The sequence below is a fragment of the Gymnoscopelus braueri genome (genome assembly GCF_963280865.1).
Source record: "Gymnoscopelus braueri genome assembly, chromosome: 21".
Taxonomy (NCBI): domain Eukaryota; kingdom Metazoa; phylum Chordata; class Actinopteri; order Myctophiformes; family Myctophidae; genus Gymnoscopelus; species Gymnoscopelus braueri.
Window position 1 is genome coordinate 28,542,046 of NC_137623.1, and position 22,949 is coordinate 28,564,994.

At 40.7% G+C, this 22,949-nt stretch overlaps 1 protein-coding gene across 1 annotated transcript in view; it reads left to right on the forward strand.

Annotated features, from left to right (window-relative positions):
• Positions 1 to 12,555: 12,555 nt before the first annotated feature.
• slc51a (solute carrier family 51 member A) overlaps positions 12,556 to 22,949 on the forward strand; it is a 28,540-nt gene continuing 18,146 nt past the window's right edge. Inside the window, exons 1-3 of the mRNA XM_080417751.1 lie at positions 12,556 to 13,126; positions 20,416 to 20,567; positions 22,107 to 22,180. Of these exons, the coding sequence (XP_080273877.1) occupies positions 13,048 to 13,126; positions 20,416 to 20,567; positions 22,107 to 22,180 (305 nt within the window). The 5' untranslated portion in view covers positions 12,556 to 13,047. The remainder of the gene's footprint in view (positions 13,127 to 20,415; positions 20,568 to 22,106; positions 22,181 to 22,949) is intronic.

Genomic DNA, 22,949 nt, shown 5'->3' on the forward strand with positions numbered 1-22,949 from the left:
ATCGTGGCCGCCGTATTATAGGAGGCACGCTTCCTGACTACTGGCCAATCACAGCGCGTCCTTTCCGAGACTTGGCAGAATCTAGTTGTATAAAAATACAACGGGATATTAGAACTAGATTCTGACAAGTTCGGAAAAGACACTCTGTGATTGGCCAGGAGTCAGGAAGCGGCAATGAGGTATCTAGCTTTCTATATCTATGACTTGAACCGCCGTGTGAGACGGGCAGGAACAGAAAATACATTTTCTTCACCTTGTGTTTTTAGAAAGGCAAGAAATGGATGCCATCATCACAGATCGATTATCTTTTGTGTGTTTAACTCATGACGTTGTACAATGGGTGTATGGACCGCACCTTAGAGATGGATCATGCCAACCAAAACCTGGACTACATCACGGAAAACCAGTGCGTGTGTGAGTGCGTGTGTGTGCGCACTGTTCTGGATCGAACCATTTATGGAGCAAAAACCGTGGGAACTAGGTTTTGGATGTCTGAGCACAAGATGGCACATTTGCACTTTCTGAATTGAGTATCAATGTCCATCAAACAACGTGCTGCTTTTTATCATGTCCCAAAAGAAAAGAAGACAAAAAAAAGCATCCCAGATCGAGTGGATATAAGCTGGCTTTACGATTTACCACAAGCGTGCGTTTTGTGGGACTAACGGGAACAAAAAAAACCTAAAAAACAAAGATCAGCTTTATGTGTTTGGTTTACACGTGTTCACCTGCTGCTTCTATATCCACCCTTTCATCTGGGAGATGCAAATGTCGCTGATTACCCGTTCTTTAATGTCAGCCAACGATGCTATCATGCTGAGATGGAGTGATCCGTTTTCGTTGGCGTTCCCGTTCATCCCGTCACGTTCCTTGGTGTGTTTTTAGTTTTTCTACAGCTCGGTGCTTTCAGCCTGTGCCAGTCCACCTCTGTTCATTGCCAAATAAGGGCTGTCCCATCAGGAGGTCCGACCTCTGAACAAGAAGTGTTTACAGCATGCCACCTTTACCTTGCTTCAGCACCTCATTGGGCCAGTGTCATCATAACAAATTGACGTTCACCCCGACATATACCGTACATGAATGGCCCAAAATATGTTTTGGACACTGTGTATGGTAGAAATGTTTTTTGTTTGTTATTGGTTTATTTAAATTTATTTCCAGGGTCCAAAATATATTTCAAATGCATCTTTGTATTGTTTATTTATTAATTTCTTATTTTTTCGTTCTTTTTTTACACAGTTTATGGGGTTGTGGGTTGGGATCTTCTTGCAGTACCAGCGCTGGCCAGGAGGTGGCAGTAAACATCCTGGCTGTAGTACAGTATCAGCAGCTGGCTTGGGGTCAATTCACTTTCAGTCTAGTCAGTCGTTTAGAACTCATGGGTTTTTCCGTTTACAGGTGAAAGTGAAGCGTGCCCACTCGTGATTTACAGAATGTTCTGTAAACTGGAGGTGACAAGTACAGCTCCTTGTCTCTGTCTGCACTAGACCTGCATGTACATGAGTATTTAATGTTGAGCTTTGACCTCCAATCGTCAAATGAGCTCAGACTTTAGCGTAGAGTCTAATAGTGACGTGTATTGTGCCAGTGTGGGTGACTCAAAGGGTCTGACAGAATAGTTGAAGGTTACTTCCCGCATCAGAGAAATTAGTACATGAGCCTGCGTTTGGAAATTCACACCTAACTAAAAAAAACTAAATGAGAGCTTCAGTGAAATAATAGCACATTAAGGTATATCAAAACAGCCAAGCAGGGAGAGTGTCAGGAAGCTTCTAGATGCAGTTCCTTAACCAGGGAAATGGACCTAATCCAAAACTTGATCAATTTCCGCAGATTTTTTTCAGCATCGTCCTATAGTCACTCTCCGGTTGGGAGTTGCGGGAGTCTCCTCTTAACGAAACCTGTCAGAACCTTTGTGATGTACAAGTTTACAGACATGTTTCCGTGACAATAGTGAGTCTGTTATGATAATGATGATGGTGTGTGTGTGTCTGTGGGTAATTATTAATCACTATTGTAAAGAATGTACAACAGACAAGACTGGGGGGTTTTGTTGTGTGGTGAATTGAGAAGTCATTTAGAGGGGCCAGCTACAGTTTTTGAACTGTATGATTTTTCTTTTCTTACTGTACAGCCTAAATTCAGTGGTTCTCAAAGTGGGGGTCCGGGGCCCCCAGGGGTCCTTGAGGCGGTTCCAAGGGGAACCCCAGCTAAATCATTGATAGTTAGGAACCAAATCTACCCTTACAGGTCTGTAACTCTGAGAGCGTACACTCAAGAGTTGTGGGGGTCCGTGGCCCTAATGAATACCAAACTGGGGGTCCTTTAAATAAAAGGTTTGAGAACCTACTGGCTTAATTAGCCGAGGCTTATAGATCTGTACTAGATAGAGCTATGAGCTACAGCTTGGCTCTCACAGTATAAATTAGTCTCATGGAGTATCCCAACAGTGGGTGAATAATATTCATATTGTACAATACCATTTGAGTCCCAGCAGATAACTGAGATTCCAGTTGAGTTCATGATTTGACTGCATGGGATTGCTTAACTTTTTTTTTTTTCTTGCTCTGTTGACCATGCTCATTGGCTTTTAAAATTGTTTGTTTAAAAAGGTTTATAAAGGTTGTAATGGAGTGCTAATAGAGCGTAGGGCCTGGCCTTTTTTTCACACGACCACTGAATTAATTCTGACGCCTTGGACCTGTCCTTGTTTTTACTAAATGCTTATTTTCTTTCTCTTGGCTGTTTGGCCTTGAGACTAAAAAGTGTGCGTGCGTGCGTTTGTGTGTGTGAGAGTGTTTGTTTGTTTGTTGGTAATGCTTAAATGAGTGTCATTTTGTAATATGATATCGTCTTGGGAGAAAGGCCTCTGTGCAGCCATGAGATTTTTTAACACACCTCTGTACATACATCCACACACACGGTACAATCCGCAGTGTTAATTTAACATTAAAACGTACCCTGAAAGGCTGATTTATACTTTGTCGCGTGGTTGGTGTCGGTGCACCCAAAACAAATTTGATCTACAAACCCACAACGAGTTGCAGCGCAACGCACTGTGAGCTTCTTAGATCTGATATTGTCGACACTGGGCGCGCAACTACAGTAAGTGTAATGGGGGGGGGGTTGTACAAGTACCATCTTTACACTCTGCATTGTACTGTACATGACCTGAATAATGCTCAGAAGCATGGAGCGTAACTAAATGTGTTCAATGGTGAAAACTGCCTCTTTTTCTTTTTCCTCTTTTTCTCGACTACGAGTAGGTGCGTCAGGTTTGAAAATCAGCTTGACTCTTGTCTTTTGCACCTCATCCAAATCGTTGCTGTCGAGTGGAAACCTTGTATGTCCAAAACGGTTGCATTTCATGAAATGGAAAAAAAAAGAAGCTGTGCTTCAATGGATGCCGTGTAGTTTTTTCTTTTCTTAATACTTTTCATTGGTTCAATATTTATAAAACAGACACACTTAATCACTTTTCTTTTTTTTGTTTTCTTTTTTTTTTGTTATTGCAGATATTCAAGCTCACAATGCAGCACGATGGAACACGTTTTGAGCTTGTAGATTGGCTAATTTTCACTACTTTCGTGTGACACTAGTTGAAATATGGAGATACAAGGTTTCCACCCGACAGCGAGGATATAAATGAAGCCATAGGGACTCCAGTCATAATGGAGAGAAGAATCCTATCTTTTTTTTTAATCCCATTTGGGGTTTTTGGACTAACACTCAAGACATTTTACTTCTGCATGTACAGTGCAGATGTAACCTATTTGAACTCTGCTTAATGCCACGTCTTGTTTCTTTTTGTTACAATGTCCTATTTTACAATGTGTGTACTGTATATATATTGATAATGTAAGGAAAAAAAGACTGCATATATTTTTCTTGTCTTGATTAATTTTACCGTTCATATTTTGTGAATGAAGTACATGCCTCTACACAATTAACGTGGAAATAACAATAAATGTTCTTTTTTTTAAGCCTCCAGTCTTAATATAGCCGTCATTGCTTTCTCTGGCTTTATAATCGCACCTCCTGCATCGTTGCACAACCATAATCCATAAACTGCAAGAAAAAAAAACGCAGATGTGCATTTCGTTGCAGCTTGATTCAATTTATTTGGGTATGCAGAAAATACGACTAATCAATCACTTATTGACAGCAGTGCACACACATTAGGTAACAATAATTTGTTAGCTCTGTCACTACGGGATGGATGGATGTTCTCCTCTTGCACCATTTAGTTTGTTAGTGGTTAGTGTTTAGTCCCCCCCCCCCCCCCAAAGGCTTGGTATTAGTTTCTTTTTTTCTTTTTAAATTTAGAGTAGCCAATTATTTTTACCCCTTTTTCTCCCCAATTTAGTCGTTATGCCAATGAATTCCTCCCCACATACATTTCTGTGTTGTCACTGCTGTCGTGTCCTACTGACTCACCTGCCAGTGAGGAGCCCCCACCGGGAGGACGTAGAGCCTTCGCCCTACTCTACCCGCACAACACTCCTCCCGACCAACACTCCCCACTGACAGATGCCGCCCCAGCCCGTAGGAGTGCGTGTAAAGACCATTATCAACCTCCCTGCCCGGCTTCCCTCCCCTAAACATGGGCCAATTGTGTTCCTGTAGACGCTCGACAAAGCCGGATGCACCACAGTGGATTCAAACCCACAACCTATTAGTCCATGAGCCAGACAAGATTTCATTATCGAAAGAGTGGGCAAAACCATACCTATATTAAATTGTTCATAGGGTCAATACGAGTAAATAAATATATGATAACCTTTCCACAGGAGCAGCTTTTTCATGGTTATCACACATTTTGTTATTTTCCCCATACGTACATGACAGGTGAAAAAATTACAACATTTTAAAAAGTGTTATAATAATGAAACTTCCTGAGTTGATTACTTACATGAAGACAATTATTTATCGTATTACAAGTTTTCTGAAATTGTATATTTAAATATGCAAATTAGGCATTTAGTCCATGAGCCAGAGCCCCAAAATTGAGCCAGATATTGAATATTCCCTCGTTAAAAACCTTTGACTCCAACATCTTAACAAAATTAAATAAGTATGTTGACTCTGGCTTTGTCCAATGTTCCAATGTTGATTCTGGAAAGTTATGCAAATGTGGGCATATTTTCCTAATGCCTAATTTGCATATTTAAATATAGAATTTCAGAAAACTTGTAATATGATAAATCATTGTCTTCATGTAAGTAATCAACTCAGGAAGTTTCATTATGATAACTCTTTTTCAAATTTTGTAATTTCTTCACCTGTCATGTACGTATGGGGAAAATAACAAAATGTGTGATAACCATGAAAAAGCTGCTCCTGTGGAAAGGTTATCATATATTTATTTACTCGTATTGACCTAGCCATGGTTCACATGACGCTTGTATACAAGCGTCATGGTGCCGAGTCCCCCTGGTCTAAAGTTGTGTTCGATTTTTTCACATTGCCATCTCTCACAACGTTCAGATTTCAAATATAAAGTGCTTACCACCGAGCCACGGATGTTACAAGGCGATGCGGACCGCGATGAGTACCCGTATCTCCCGTATTGTTCAATAAAAAGCATTTTAATCCCATCGCCGGCCATTTTCTCCAAATTGTCTCCGATACTTTCAACCATGCGACACTAATGGTTGGGAGGTGTATTGCACTCTGATACATTACAAAACAAAAAAAATCAAAAAAAGAAAATGACCGGCGATGGGATTAAAATGCTTTTTATTGAACAATACGGGAGATACGGGTACTCATCGCGGTCCGCATCGCCTTGTAACATCCGTGGCTCGGTGGTAAGCACTTTATATTTGAAATCTGAACGTTTATGTTTATGTGAGAGATGGCAATGTGAAAAAATCGAACACAACTTTAGACCAGGGGGACTCTGCACCATGACTGTCATGGTATGACAGTCATGTTTCAGGGCTAGTATTGACCCTATGAACAATTTAATATAGGTTTGGTTTTGCCCACTCTTTCGATAATCATTGCTCAATTTTGGGGCTCTGGCTCATGGACTATATGTGGTGGTGGGCACCCGAGTGCCTTAGTTTCTTTCTTTTTTTAAGTTAGTTTTAGTTTTTTATCTAATATGGATTAGTCGGGCAAGAATCGACAAGGTCAGAAAATGGCAAAAAAAATAACCATTATGCAAAAAGCTCACAATGCATCACATCAACAAAATCAGGCTTGTTCATAATATAACTGGTTAAAAAATGCCAACAGGTGTCAGCCCAAAGGTGGCCTTAATCAGGCCAGATAAGAGTAAAAACTCATTTTTGTTTTTCGTTTGGATGTTATTTTCCCATTTTGAGCCAGAAGAGCACCTTCTACAAGTAGCCCTCTTTGTCTTTTTCCTGTTTGATCATGTTGCAGATGTGATGACCACAGCTTGAGTGTATCATTTCCAGGGAAGTTAGAGCCATACCTTTCTGTGTGTGTGTGTGTGTGTGTGTGTGTGTGTGTGTGTGTGTGTGTGTGTGTGTGTGTGTGTGTGTGCGCGCGCGCTCGCGCATGCACGCACACATTACCACGCATTCATGTGTCTATATGTGATATGAACCCACAAGGTAAATGACCACTTGGACATTTGAACCCCAAAAGGCTTGGTTTTGTTTCTTTTTTTTAAAGTTCGTTTTCGTTTTTTTAGTAATATGGATTAGGATTTATATTGGCAAGAATCGACTAGGTCAGAAAATGGCAAAAATAGCCAATATGTAAAAAGCTCACAATTTCAGCACATCATCAACCAAATGAACTTTGGAACTCCTTTGAACATCTGTCCTTTTCTATTCTGACTAGCATCCTAACCCTTCCACAGTGCTGGTTTAAAGAATCTGTGTGTCTTTTTCCTGTTTGATCATGTTGCAGATGTGATGACCACAGCTTGAGTGTATCATTTCCAGGGAAGTTAGAGACAAGAGTGTGTGTGTGTGTGTGTGTGTGTGTGTGTGTGTGTGTGTGTGTGTGTGTGTGTGTGTGTGTGTGTGTGTGTGTGTGTGTGTGTGTGTGTGTGTGTGTGTGTGTGTGTGTGTGTGTGTGTGTGTCTGTGTCTGTGTGTGTGTTTCTAGCAAGATCTACTCAGCCCTGAGATGGAAATTGAGAAGTGTAAGCAAAATAAGAAAATATGCGGTCCACTAAGCCATCTACAGAGAGATCTACAAAAACAAGTTTGTTCATAACTGACTTGAAAATAAATAAAGAGTAAAACAAAGGTTAGCATCGGGAAATGACCACTTGGACATTTGAACCCCAAAAGGCTTGGTTTTGTTTCTTTTTTTTAAAGTTAGTTTTAGTTTTTTAAGTAATATGGATTAGTCAGTGTTTTTTTTCAACATTTCCTGTTTGATCATGTTGCAGATGTGATGACCACAGCTTGAGTGTATCATTTCCAGGGAAGTTAGAGAGACGTGTGTGTGTGTGTGTGTGTGTGTGTGTGTGTGTGTGTGTGTGTGTGTGTGTGTGTGTGTGTGTGTGTGTGTGTGTGTGTGTCTGTGTGTGTGTGTGTGTGTGTCTGTGTCTGTGTTTCTAGCAAGATCTACTCAGCCCTGAGATGGAAATTGAGAAGTGTAAGCAAGATAAGAAAATATGCGGTCCACTAAGCCATCTACAGAGAGATCTACAAAAACAAGTTTGTTCATAACTGACTTGAAAATAAATAAAGAGTAAAACAAAGGTTAGCATCGGGAAACTACCATCTGTCCTGTTCAAGTGGTGAAAGAGTTTTTAAAATGAGCTCATTAACAACCTTCATGCAGATTGGTCACACTATTATCAAATTAATCATTTTCCTAGTGAAAGCCTCTTACTTTGGACTTTCTTTGGAACTCCTTTGAACATCTGTCCTTTTCTATTCTGACCAGCATCCAAACTCAACAGTAAAATCCTGAGTGTTGGTTTACCGTGATTCCGATCATATTGGACCATTTAAGATAAGGTTCTAACAATATTACAGGGCAACTCACAAAGGTTGATACAGCTGTATCATTTCCAGGGAAGTTAGAGCCATACCTTCCAGTGTGTGTGTGTGTGTGTGTGTGTGTGTGTGTGTGTGTGTGTGTGTGTGTGTGTGTGTGTGTGTGTGTGTGTGTGTGTGTGTGTGTGCGCATTTCCACGCATTCATGTGTCTATATGTGATATGCACCCACAAGGTAAATGACCACTTGGACATTTGAACCCCAAAAGGCTTGGTTTTGTTTATTTTTTTTTAAAGTTAGTTTTAGTTTTTTAAGTAATATGGATTAGTCAGTGGCAAGAATCGACTAGGTCAGAAAATGGCAAAAAAATAGCCAATATGCAAAAAGCTCACAATTGTAGCACATCATCAACCAAATGAACTTTGGAACTCCTTTGAACGTCTGTCCTTTTCTATTCTGACTAGCATCCTAACCCTTCCACAGTGTTGGTTTAAAGAATCCGGGAGTATAACAATGGACCATTTAAGATGATGTGCAACACACAAAGGTGTCTTTTTCCTGTTTGATCATGTTGTTGCAGATGTGATGACCACAGCTTGAGTGTATCATTTCCAGGGAAATTAAAGCCATACCTTTCAATGTGTGTGTGTGTGTGTGTGTGTGTGTGTGTGTGTGTGTGTGTGTGTGTGTGTGTGTGTGTGTGTGTGTGTGTGTGTGTGCGTGCGGCCGTGCGCATAGACACACGTGCATGCACGTGTGTCTATGTGATATGAACCCACAAGGTAAATGACCACTCGGACATTTGAACTGCCACTGATCCTCTGTGCAGAGTAAACACGTCCCTGGTTAAAAACCAAACAAGTGTGGCCTCCACATGCCATAAGCAGCCAGGGATGCACCCAAGATCTTTGAACCTTTGGAACTACTCAGTAATGCCCTGTACTACTGGCTGTTACTGTATAATGCTCTGTAGTTACTATGCATGTTAACAACAAAGTCACCTTAAAAAGACTGAGTTATTACTTGGAAATTCACAAAGGACAGAATAGAATTTGAACATTTACATTTCTCTTCCTATACGGCAATTGTCAGTCTTTTGACCTCATCTTTAGAGCAGTGGTTCTCAACGTGGGGCCCAGAGACCCTCAGGGTTCCTCGAGGGGGGCTCCAAATGGACCCTTATGGGTCTGTAAGTCTGAGATTTATGCGAGTCCTTGAAATTTAAAAAAAGTGAGAAGCACTGCTTTAGAGTACTGAAAATGATCACCTGCATCAGTCAGATAGAGAAGGTACAGATGAATCATAATGAAAACAAAGTGTTGGTAAATCTATGGCTCCAGGCTAAGGAAATGTGCACCTCGTTAGCACTGTAATCCATTATACAGATGTCTGGACTCGAATAAAATGATTCAAGGGCTGGTAAGAATAGCTGAATCACCCTGCATTTAACAAGGTGAATCATGGCTGTACGCATGTTAACTCTCTCGCGCAGTGCTCGTGCGTGCACGCGCACACACACACACACACACACACACACACACACACACACACACACACACACACACACACACACACACACACACACACAGGTGAGAGCTGTGTGTGATTGTGAATCAAGGAAAAGGGAAGATTTATTTCAGTGTTTTTATCAAAGCAAAAATATTTTTGGAACCTTCCACTGTAATCTCAACCTTCAGGCTACGAGGACACTTCTGCTGAAAGGACATCGAGAAGGTTTTCAAGAGTTGTCCATCTAACATTTTGCTTTTAGACCAGCGATTCACAACCTGACTTAAAAGACACAAAAGCCAGAGTAGATGTGAAAATGACCCCATAAGTGTTTTAAAGTCAAACACCCTTTTAAAGTTGATAATATTTTTTAGTTTTTATCGGTTAGTTTGATTAACTGTTTCACCCCTTGCCTGCATCAAGGGAGCCTGAGATGAGATTGTGGTCAACCGACCTCATCACCTGTCTCCATGCTGTGCTTCCATACCTGTCCTCTAGATGTCACCCTGGTCACTGGTCTGGTTCCCTCGTTATCAGACCCACCTGTATTAATTGTCTGGTGTGTTCACCCATGTTGGTAACCGGAAGACTCGCCCCAAAACACACTCACCCCATCTTTTTTCGTGGCCCACTCGCCCCCAGCTGTTGTTGTATTCGTGCATTTATTTTACTGAGGATAAGTTTAGAAATACGTTTTAGAGTTAGGCATAGTTTTACTGAGGTTAAGTTTAGGAATCAGGTTAGGTTTTGGCACCATTTTACTGAGGTTACGTTTAGGAATAAGGTTAGGTTTAGGCATAGTTTTACTGAGATTACGTTTAGGAATAAGGTTAGGTTTAGGCATAGTTTTACTGAGGTTACGTTTAGGAATAAGGTTAGGTTTAGGCGTAGTTTTACTGAGGTTACATTTAGGAATACCATGTGGCCATTCCGAGGTCGCCGGATTTGCCCCTGGGCGACTGTGTTTTGGGGGGAGCGTTTCGCTATTCCCTGTGCCTTGTTAGCCAGTGTGTGTATAAACACTGTTCTCTGTCAGTCTATTTATTGGGTTGGGTAGTCTGTTGTATTGACTAGTTGGTAGTCCTGCTGTGTTAAGCCTATTGCTGATTCCTCCTCCTGTCGGCCTATTGTCCTGGTTCTGTCTCAGTGTCCAAGTAAAAGTCTGTTTACAAGCATCAACTCCTGCCTTTATTGCAAAAAAAAACCCTGACAGTTTCAAGGAGGGACTACAAGCAGTGGTGTAAAGTAACTAAGTACATTTACTCAAGTACTGTACTTAAAGGGATACTTCACTTTCACATAAAATAAACATTAAAAATAAATATTTTAAAAAAATGAAAGAAGTTATGGCAAAATAAAGGCCCCCTCACACATTAGTAGGACACTCTAATGCGTGAGGGGGCCGTGATTTTTCCATTACTTTTTTCATTTATTTTTAATATATTTTTTAAATGTTTATTTTATGTGAAAGTGAAGTATCCCTTTAAGTACAATTTTGAGGTATTTTTTACTTTACTAGAGTATTTCCAATTTTCATTACTTTTACTTCTACTCCACTATATCTCAGAGGAAAATATTGTACTTTTACTCCATTACAATTATATGAAAACTTTAGTTACTAGTAACTTTGTAGATTTAGATTATTATTACAAAACACACTAACCACTATATATAACAAAACACACTAACCACTATAGATAACATATGTATATTTCAGCCATTTGAAAATAGCAGATCTCACAATGCGTCGCATCTGCTATTTCCAAAAGATTTTAATGCATTTTGAAAACTTGTGAAATGGGACATTCTGCATAATGAGTACTTTTACTTTTGGTACTTAAGTAGGCTATATTTTGATACCAACACTTTTGTACTTTTACTTTTATTTGTAACAGAGTATTTCTATGTTGCAGTATAGATACTTTTACTTAAGTAAAGAATATGAGTACTCTTTCCACCACTGACTACAAGGAATTATAAATGGATACAATATGCATCATGCCCCCATCACCTGATTGGGTCGGTGGACCTACAGAGCTGTTTAACTTTCAATCCTAAAATGATAGGAATCTTAATCTGCTAACATCACTGTTAAGAAACGTATAGGCTAGCTGATCAACTGCACTTTTAGCTAATACTGTGTGTAGACAAGACTTCTATAGTCAGTTATTTGTGTCAAGTCCCTCAATGGGAGGGAGAGCATCGTCTTTAGAAAGATCAGGGCATAAAATATTTGCAAGCAAAATGCCTCACATGACGACGCCTCCGCATGGGTTTCCATGGCAACAGGGGGGCATGTGATGGGAAAGCAGGCTTCAGGCTCCAGTCCTCAGGAATGCCCCCCTCCCTCCCCTCATACCCCCCCCCCCCTCCTCATGCCCCCGTCCTTGTTTAGCCTTTTATTTAAGTAGGCTACTCAAATGCTTTACTTATGTAAAAGTATCAATACCGCAATGTAGAAATACCTTGTTACAAGTAGGCTAAAAGTCCGGTATTCAAAATGTAGGCCTATATACTTGAGTAAAAGTAGGCTACAAAAGTTTCAGCATCAAAAAATATACTTAAAGTACCAAATGAGTACCAACAAAGTTCAAAATGTATAAAAGATCTTTTGAAAATAGCCGATCTACAAGCTCACAATGAGTGGCATGGGGACCCATTGTGAGCTTGTGGATCTGCTATTTTCAAATGCCGAATATATATAGGAATACCAGGTTAGTGTGTTTTGTAATAATAATCCAAATCTAAAAAGTAACTAAAAACTAAAGTTTTCAAATAATTGTAGTGGAGTAAAAGTACAATATCTGCCTCTGAGATGTAGTGGAGTAGAAGTAATTAAGGTCTGAAAACTGGAAATAATCCAGTAAAGTAAAAAAAAGAAAAATTGCACTTAAGTACAGTATTTGAGTAAATGTACTTAGTTACTTTACACCACTTCCCCCCCCCCCCCCCTCTCCTCATGCCCCCCTTCCCTGTTAGCCTTTTATTTCTTCATGCCCCCTGAGACATGTTCTCTTCCACAGGGAAGAGCCAGCAGCCAGCAGCCAGCAGACCTACCAGCAGCACGCCTTCTCCTCCCTGTAGGTTCACTGGGTGGTGAACAACGAGACAGTCTGAGTGGGAGGATGACCGACCGAACATGATTCTTGCACAATTGGCCCCTCCGCTGGTCCGGGACCCCCGTGCGTAACGCTGCGTCAATTATTAGACAGTCAGCCGTGATTTGTCAGAGAGAGAGAGAGAGAGAGAGAGAGAGAGAGAGAGAGAGAGAGAGAGAGAGAGTAACGTCCGGTGGAGTAGAGGCTACACAAGGGGACAAGAAGACAAGGCGTGCCCTCATTTATTATTTCAACAACATTTCGGGAGCCGGGGGTGATTCCCAAATCCCTGCCCTCAAGAGACACCGTTTAGTTGTCTCAGTGGCATTTCCACTGCGCCCTGTGTGTGAGGTCTATCTTGAACACTTGACTCCACGCTCTTGAAACTTTTAGTGGACAGTAGATCATCAGATCCACCATCGTTCTTATCTGGATCTGGATGTAAAGCAAGTGGTTGAAATTGGAAATTGCATGATCGCGAGAACTTTCACTCTTTTGCAGCCAGTATGGACGTCGGAACCAATCGAACTATTGACCCGAGTTGCACCGCTGAGCGACCGCCGGTTGCCATCGACATCATCCTTCGTGAGTAAAGACTTGCGTTTTGTACTGACTGAGGAGAATGAGATGCTGTGTTCCCTTTCCACATCGGGACAGGTGCAGTGGTGGAAAAGGATATTTTTTTGTTTACTTAATCAATACTGCAATGTAGAAATAGCTACTCTGTTACAAGTAAAAGTCTGGAATTCAAAATTTACTTGGGTAAAAGCACAAAAGTATTGGTATAAAAATGTACTTAAAGTAGGAGTAGAAAGTACCCATTTCACAACAAGTTTTCACGTTCATCAACAAATGATTTGAAAATGGCATCTACAAGCTCAGGCGTTGTGAGCTTGTAGATCGGCTATTTTCAAATGGCCAAAAATTATATAGGGATTAAGTGGTTACTGTATGATTTGGAATAATAATCAAAATCTAAGTAACTAGTAACTAAAGTTTTCCAAAAAAAATGGTAGTGTTAAAGTACAATATTTGTCTCTGAGATTTAGTAGAGTAGAAGTAAAAGTACAGAAAATTGGAAATACTCCAGTAAAGTAAAAATACCTCAAAACTGTAGGAAGTACAGTACTTGAGTAAATGTACTTACTGTAGTAGTGTGGTTACTTTACACTAGTGGTTGGCTTTATGCCTGGCAGATACTGTACTTTGTGCATTGCTTTCTCTCTAGCCTTGGATCAAGACTATCTAGATGTATTTTTTTTTTTCGATTTTGATATTTGCATATCATAGATGTGCAAATATCAAAATCGATAAAATAGCCTATATCTACAGTATGATAGTCTTGATCCAAGGCTACTTTCTCTCCATCAGCCGATTTCCATTAACTTCTTAGCCTAGGCAATTTTTTTCAATCTGCACTGCTGCTATAATAAGACCATTTAAAACTTTTTACATGCTTTTATAAAAACTACTTTAGGACTACTATGTAATTAGACTATTACATTTAAATCACAGCTCAGCTCACAATGCTATTGAACTGCATGCGGTCAAGCCCGTCTGACCTCTGTGCTGTTCAGACATAGCCAAACAGCAAGTTTAAACAAGTGCTGTTACACTATTGTCTCAAAGAACATTAAGGTTAAAATAGCCATTTGTTATGAATGGCGTGTTTATAGTGTTTGTTGAATAGCCTACCCAAGATCATTTATCATTTATGGGCAGGCCTAGGTTGTGATGTGACTGAGGATTTGTTTCACTATATTACCCTATAATGAGCATGGCTTGTTATTTGTTAATCTTCTTACTCATTTTAAGCACACCCATAAGTCATTGTTATGAACAAATTAAATTAAGCCATAACAATCCATAGCCTATATTAAAATTATTATAATATACACCACAAGCCTATCCTAAAACCTAATCACGCTATTCAGAATCAGAACTCAGAATTACTTTATTGCCAGTAAGCCTATAGGACACATATAGACCTATTATAGTTTTTTTTAGTGATTTTCAAAGTGGGGTCCGGGGACCCCTGGGGGTCCTTTAGGGGTTTCCAGGGGGCCCCAGCTGCAGTTAATAATATAGCAGCATCAAAACCTTTTACCCTATATATATTGGCTATTTGAAATGGCTTGTAGAACGGCTATTTAAAAAAACTTGAATAATTTTAAAGTATATTTGCAATATTTTTGAAACATTTTAACAACACAAATCTTGCGGTTCCCTGCCACAAACTATTTTCAGATGAGGGGCCCGCGGCCAAATACATATTAATTTGGGGGTCTTGGACATGAAAAAGTTTGAGGAACCCCTGGATTAGACTAATCTTTACACTACGTAGCCTATTCTGTGTGCATATGCTGTGCATATGCTGTGCACTGTGCCAATTTCCTGGGAAAACAAAGTTGTAATAGGATACACCTGTTTCATTTGAATATAAGCACAAGAAGATCCACATTTATTTATTTAATTATTCATTTATTATCGTTTCTGTTAATCATCAGGCCTTATAAGCTCTTTATGGGTTTCCTTTCTCACCTGCAGTTATTGTTATCATTTCTTGTTAATTTTCAGTAACTTCTTATTTTCTTTGTCTGATTTTTGTTTGGTTTGACCTAATCTGAGTTCCCAGAAGAGCTCTCACATACAAACGGGACGGGCGAGAAACAGGTGTGACCTGATACATTTTCACACCCTGTCAGGGACCCGGATGTTTTTTGGACCCTTTTGCAGGAACTCAAACTCAAATACACCCCGGAAACCACGCTTGACAATTAACGAAGACTTTACTGAACTTAAAGGTTAAACAAGCATACACTGAAAACATACAACATCTCAAACCAACACAGAGACCCGGAAACAAGCAACATGACAATGAACCAGACATAGAGAGTAGTCACTGGCAGTGCTAAATAGTCTCTGGGGCTCATTTGCCAACTTGGCACGGCTGCAATCAGAGTCCAAAGAGGAGAGGGTAGAGGCTGGGGACAGACCCAGGTCGTGACATGACTCACCCTTTAAAAAAAAATTGGGACGGATAACAAATTTTCCTTGCAAAAAAACACATACCCTGTAACTGACATATTTATTCCATCCTGTGTCCAAGCCAAGGTGTGAATATTAGAAACAGCTGCCTATAGTTACCATTAATTTAGTGAAGATCTTCGTCATTGGCCCTGAACTTACAGCCAGGTTAGCTTAGCAACACTTAACAACACTCAATAGAGACAACTGAAGGACACTCCAGTTGTCAGATGAAGGCCAGTCCACACCAATGTAACTACTTGCAACCATTATCCCCAAGCGCTCTGCAACTGGTCAGTCCAGACCAGTTGCACTGGCCTTACATCCAGACAAAGCATCATTTGTCAATGTATTTAATTCCCTATGTGCCTAAGTTATAAATACATGGCCAGGTGTCAGACTGTGCAAAATCTGAACAGGGTTACACACAAGGACCAGAGTTAATTCCTTCTGTACTGACTTTAATGTTAATTATAACATTGTGTTTATTAAAATACAGTACTCAACAGTCAACATGGCCTCTCCATGAGACAAGGCCATGTTGAGTTGTACTGTATTTTGATGTTCATACTGTATATATGTATATGTTACAGTATGATTGGAGAACCAGTATGATTGAAGAAAGCGCGCTCGTTTTTACCACCCACCCAGCACTAGAGGGAGCCACAAGCCAGGCTTGTGCACAAACATATATGGCCACACACACACACACACACACACAGTCACACACACACACACACACACACACACACACACACACACACACACACACACACACACACACACACACACACACACACACACACACACACACACACACGCGCGCACACACACACGCGTACGCGCTCATGCTTTTTTTGGTTTATTGAAAGCAGGACTGTTTAGATACTTTTATTGTGTTCTGGCTTTTGTTTTACTTTCTCCCTGACACACACACACACACACACACACACACACACACACACACACACACACACACACACACACACAGTGATCCATGAAAAGAACTATTCTGTCCCTATCGGTTTACAACTCAAACGCGCTGAGTCGACTAGTAGAGCATCGGCCGGTCAGCGCGGGCACTCGCGCCTGGAGGCGCGAGGGCGCGCTTCCTCGGCCTCAAGCTCCACTAAGTCGGCGCGCTTCCGTCATGGACAAGCGTGTGCGTGTGAACGCGTGTTCAGCGTTCCCCTCATAGATATTATGGTTCCCCTAGCGTAGCTTCCTGGTTGCTATGTGGGGGGGAACAACAAAAGACCGGTCCGCGTCGGGGCATCAAAGCCCCGCCTCTCCGCGCTCTCCTTCTCCTCCTCGGAGGAGGAGGAGAAGGAGAGAAGGAGAGGACGGGACGGTTTATTACGCGAGGAGGAGGAGGAGGAGGAGGCTCCTCGCGAGCCTCGCGTAATAAACCCCCGCTTCGCAGCGCCGCGTCCTCCTTCTCCTCCTCGCGAGCCTCGCTAATAAACCCTGTCTCGAAAAGCCCCGCCTCGCCCCGAAGGAGCCCCGTGCCTAAAAACGAGCGCTCTGTCTTCAATCGTACTGGTTCTCCAAACGTACTGTGACATATATACTAGAGGTTCGGGGCTCACATCTAGTGTCTGTCAGTCGTTGTCCCTTTTATGCCCATATATGGAGATCCCTGATGTCATCAGTATACTGTATGCCCATATATGGGCATTCCCCCTTTTGTGCCCATATATGGAACTGACTGATTTGTTTGCGCCTGATGCCATGACCGCACGTGGAGGTCCATGACTGGCACATTTCGTGCATAAGGAATTTACAAGTTTGTGAAACACTAACACTTATTGGGAGGTCTTTGTTTTAATGTCTTGAAAGTTTTGTGACTAATTTGTGTGCTGCTTTCCTGGCCAGGGCTCACTTGGAAAACAAAGATTTGTAGCATCCTAGGCTGTTAATTGGTTGAGGAGGGATTTCCCAGCATGCCACGGGTGCATCTGTGTCTGATTATGTATGTTTTTGTTTGTTATTTAGTTAGTATGTGCAAGGAAAGGAATTGTTATTTTGGTCTACTCTGTCAGTCACAGGGTTTATGTGTTTATTGTGTTGCAACAGAGAGGTTAGTTGTGTTGAGCGGAGCCCCCCTCTCCAGTTCCTCATGGACTGTAGCATTAAGTGGGTTAGAGATGCAGTCGTGGTATGTATGAGTCAAATAAAAGAGATTCAATTGGTTGATGGTTCATTACATTGGCAACTCAGAAGTGGGACGGTATTATTTTTCCTGGTGTGCTCAAGTGTCCTTGAGCAAGACACTGACTGAACCCCTAACTGCTCCCAATGAGCAGATTGGTTCCTTGCATGGTTTCCTCCACGGCTGTCAGTGTGTGTGTGAATGGGTGAATGTAATGCACATTGTAAAGCACTTTGGATAAAGGTGCAATATAAATGTACCATTTTACCATTTGGGTGTCAGTGAAATCGCTTTTGGCTCTGCGTTGTTATCACAAACTGATATCCGCGTAGCCTACTGTCAATACACAGCAAGGTTATGTAAATGCATCAGCCCCCACACGGAACAATTTTGTACGATACAGTGACATCATGGCCCATCTGTGAAGGACAAGTGGGTGGGAGCAATGCATGCACAAAATGTAGTTGATTTGATTAGATTTGATTAGACGTCATAAAAGAAAACACATGTTGCATGTTTATCAGAGAAACGTCAAGGATATAAACACAACAAAGTCCTGAGACTTATTTCCATTGTGGTCCTTGGTCTGAGACAAACGATACATTATAACAAATACAGGCAGTACAACAATAAATAGAACTTATGTCATTGCACATTTTCTAAAAGCCATGCTTTGACCCTTTTCTTAAAAAGGAGATGGCTGCTGATGCTCTTTATCGTTGTCATTGATGCATTGGGAAAATATTCAAGGACTGTCTTCCTTAACCTACTGGTAGTGTGCATGAAAGGTTTGACACTGGTGAGGTGATAGGTCCATTGGTTTCTAAGATTAGCTGCACAGTGCACACAGTCAGACACACTTCCAGTTTTCATTTGTAATTACATTTTGGCCCAGTAAGCAGCACACCCCTATTGGTCTAGTCTGTTGCCCCAGTGACCTGGGTCAAAAGAACTGTAGGGGTCTTTTCCTCTGGTTGTCTGACTGTGGCACTTAAGTTTCACTATACTCTTTAATCAATTTTATTTGTTGTAGCTGCTGAGCGCTGCTAGCATCATCTTTCACATGCTGGAAACTCGGCTCTCGGAAAACAGAAAATTGCCAATTGCCCAATCTGTAGTGTGGTGAATCTGTCAGTACCGTCCACACATAGAAGAATGGGGCAGCAAGATATTTATTCTCAGTGTATCTACCCTGGTTACATAAATACAAATGATATTATTAAAACGAATGCCTTAAATATAGGCATTGTTGAGTAGGGCTTCAACTATGGATTATTTTCTTAGTGATTAATATTCTGTTGATTACTTAATTATTCTAAATCGATTCATCTGATTGCCTAAAAGGTGTCGCACAAAATTTGCAAAAATAGCCGATCAAAGCTCACCACGCGTGAGCTGGTAGATTTGCTATTTTCGCCACTTCAAAATATTTATTTTGTTAAAATCAATTATAGAATAAATCTATTAGTTCAATGATCTGTTGCACCCCTATTGTTGAGTCAGGACACAATGGTATTGCTTGACCGTTGAGTGTTTTGTGACTGATATCGTGTGATTGTTGAGGATGATTGAAGATGCCAGAGAATTAATGGCTCAAGACCCAGAAGTGCCCACAATCCATGAACTTCCATGAAACCATTAACCCAACCTTTGTTCTCGTCTTTCTTTTTCCATGTGAACGTCCAACACGCATCACGTTCTCTTTCTTTCTGTATAACAGCTGTTTATTTGAGCAAGGTAATCACATCCATGTGTGTCTGTTGATGCTCAGATCCCAAGCTTTAGAAGCTCTTCCCAGAAATGAGTTTTAACTTTTTTTAAGTAGGTTCGTACGAGGTTTTTGGAAAGGCGAGCTCCTGCGGTCTCACAAGGTTACCACAGAGACACTGCAAGAGTTTTCCCCTGAGGCTGTTAGAGCCCTGAACAATTACAATACAAAACAAAACAAAATATAACTACTGTATAATTGATCCAGTATTATATTTATTTAGCTGTTTATATTGTTATATATAATATCATGGTAGGTAAGAGAGTGTCCCACATTCAAGGTCCAATATATACAGTATTTAAACTAGAACTGTATAAAGTGTACTTATTTAAGTAAAATAATAATAATTTAGGGCATGAGGCATATGTTTCTTGTGAGCTGTTCTGTATGTGCAACAGGTCCAACTAATATGTGGCTAGTGGCTACATATTTTATATGATTATGGCAAATCTAATCATTTCCTCTGTCTCACAGAATATTTGGAGAACAATATTAAAGAATGATTTGAATGCCCCCTTGTCTTTCTAGAAGTATATGCCTCTTGGCTGTTTACAAATAATTGCTGTTAGGATGAAAGCCCTAAAATGTCAGGAATCAAGAGTGGAATAAGTACATAAACTACACTAAATAATACGAACAAATTGCACTCTGCAATATGTTATAAATTTCACAAAAAAAGTTCAAGCCCATACAAATGACAAAATCCCACAATATGTTTCTAAATCAAGAAACCATATTTTACAATTGAAACGAACTTGAGACTACAATTAGCCTGTCCTATTTCAATATTGCTGAAACATATTTTATATCAACAACATCATGTTTTCTTCTCTCCAACCCATCCAGTAACCATAATGTGGTACAGTAGTTTCAAATCTTTATTTGATGTATTGACTCTCATAATTTATAGTCATTCTCTCTCTCCAGAACTGGATGTCTTTGGGATCGTCCTGTACGCTGTGCTGTCTTTAATGGCAGTTGTTTCCGTGCTGGTCTACATAGAAGAATGCATCTATTTCTATATAAAGCTGCCATCCAACAAGAAGAGCGTTGTGATGTGGGTCAACGGGGCCGCACCGGTAAGACTAAAGGCAGTTTGTATACTTGCATGACTATCTGTTATTTCATTTTTGTCATCAAAATATAAATTGGGCATAACACAAACATTATACAGAATACCTTGCCTGAGATGTGAGCTTGTGACCATGTGCATAACACTGCAAGCTTGGTTCCATGTCAGCATCCTAAAATAAACGTCTAAATGTAGGTGTTGATATATGGTTATGATTTAAACGTCTAGATCGAGGCTAAATCTAAACTATACTGTATATTGATCAATGGTTATTCAAATTATTTTAATGTGCATGTGACGCACGCGAGCCCTGCATGCGCGCACACGCACTAGATCCAGTCCTATTGGACTGGATCGTATCCGCGCGCCTGGTGTAGCCGGTATCATTGATATCGATTGGATCTTTCCAAACACGCTGTAATCGCACAGCAAATTCCACGCATACGCGCGCTTTGAAAAGCCTGGTGTAGTCTAGTCCGGGCATAAAGCATGGTTGTCGTTAGTTGAGAGACAGTGTTTCAAAGTGTCCACTAATGACAATAACAACTATAATAACACTCAACAATCATAATCCATGGAAACCCTCCATCCACAACCTGGGTCCTTCTCCAACCTAAAAGTTAGCTCACCTCTGATCAAAGTTAGGTGCCTTCGCATTAAACTATTGTGACACTGCATGCAATTAAAATCCTGGCATGCCCTTCATTAATCACTCATCATGCAGGCCTACATATCTTTTTTGTCTCTCAAGTTTCCTTGTTCCAGTGTTCCATTGGCATTTTATCCTTCCGTGAGAAGCATTTAACATTCTTTCTCATCAACAGCAGAATACCTGATCACCTTAATGGAAACCACAAGTAGCTACCGTACCTTGCCAAACCAAACCAAACCAATGGTTTAGCTGGTAGAACTTGATTTGATCTCTTTCTGTCCTCAAGTAACATTGCATGTCCTTTGAAAAGCCAGCAATCTCTATAAAAGCCATGACGTATAATACGATTTTACTTTTGCATTGGAAGCACTAGACTCAATTAATATTATCCAAAATAATTAGATTTTTTTGGGGGGTGGTTAAGTGGCTCAGTAGTTAATGCAGACATACTATTGTTTTAAAATGTACTGCACATTGGAATAGACCCTATGACACATTAGGAGTCCATTTAGTATACACGAAATATTAATGAAAATATCCATCACGAGCTGCCATGGTGATGACCCCTGACCATGCTCCTCCACACTCTCCCGGAGATACTCATCACTGTCAGGTGAAAAGAAACAGCATGGTGATGTCATGAGTATCGGAGGAGACGTGGTTGTCTACAGTCAGTGTAGGCTCTACACCCTCCCTAGGACCTACAGTAGGGATCAGCAGTGACAGGGACTATACACTTGGAAGGGGAATTGGCATAATGACTAAATTGCGAGAAAATGTGATAAAAGATATGGGGGGAAAAAATTGGCTGAGGATGATCTCTTATTCTCTCTCTCTCTCATCTCATCTCTCTCTCTCTCTCTCTCTCTCTCTCTCTCTCTCTCTCTCACACAGGTGATTGCCGCCATGTCATGTATGGGGATGTGGGTTCCCAGAGCTACCATGTTTACTGACATGACCTCTGCCTGGTGAGCGTCTCCTTCACTCCCTCCCTCGCTCGCTGCATGTCTCCTCTGTCCTTAGCTTCCATCCCATGCTGTGAGTGCTTTCTGTCAGTATGGAAACCCTGTAGTGAGAGGTCAGCGGGCAAGGGAATCCACACCGCAAATCACGCAGAGTGATATTCTAGAAAACAGTGCTGGCATTGTACAATATAGGCTACAGTAATGCCTGTTTTCTCTACTCACTCTTTCTCAGAATCTCACCGTTCCTCTCTTCCCCTCTCAGATCTACTGTAGTCAGTGATGGATGGAATTAAAAATTGGCATCAAAATATACTTAAAGTACCAAAAGTAAAAGTACTCATTGTGCAGAATATCCCGTTTCACAAGTTCAAAATATATTAAAAAATCTTTTGAAAATAGCTGATCTACAAGCTCACACTGCGTCGCATCACAGTACTTGAGTAGCATACATGTACTTTGTTACTTTACACCACTGACTGTAGTCTCTTTTGAACCTCTTCCTCTGTCACCTCCTTACCTCTTCTCTTTCCACTTCCCTTCTTTTTTACGCCGTGGATCTGTAGTTATAGCTAACTGTCTACAAATGGGTCTGTCTGATTGTTTATTTCACTCTCCGGGGCTAATCGTAAATAAATGACAGATCAGCGCCAGATTTCTTGTGTGCGTTGCCAGTAAACCGAGGAAGTAACTCCATACGTTTAGCATCTTTTATATATTTGGAAAATATTGAATGTGTGTGGCCAGTATATCCCACAGAAGTACCTCCACTAAT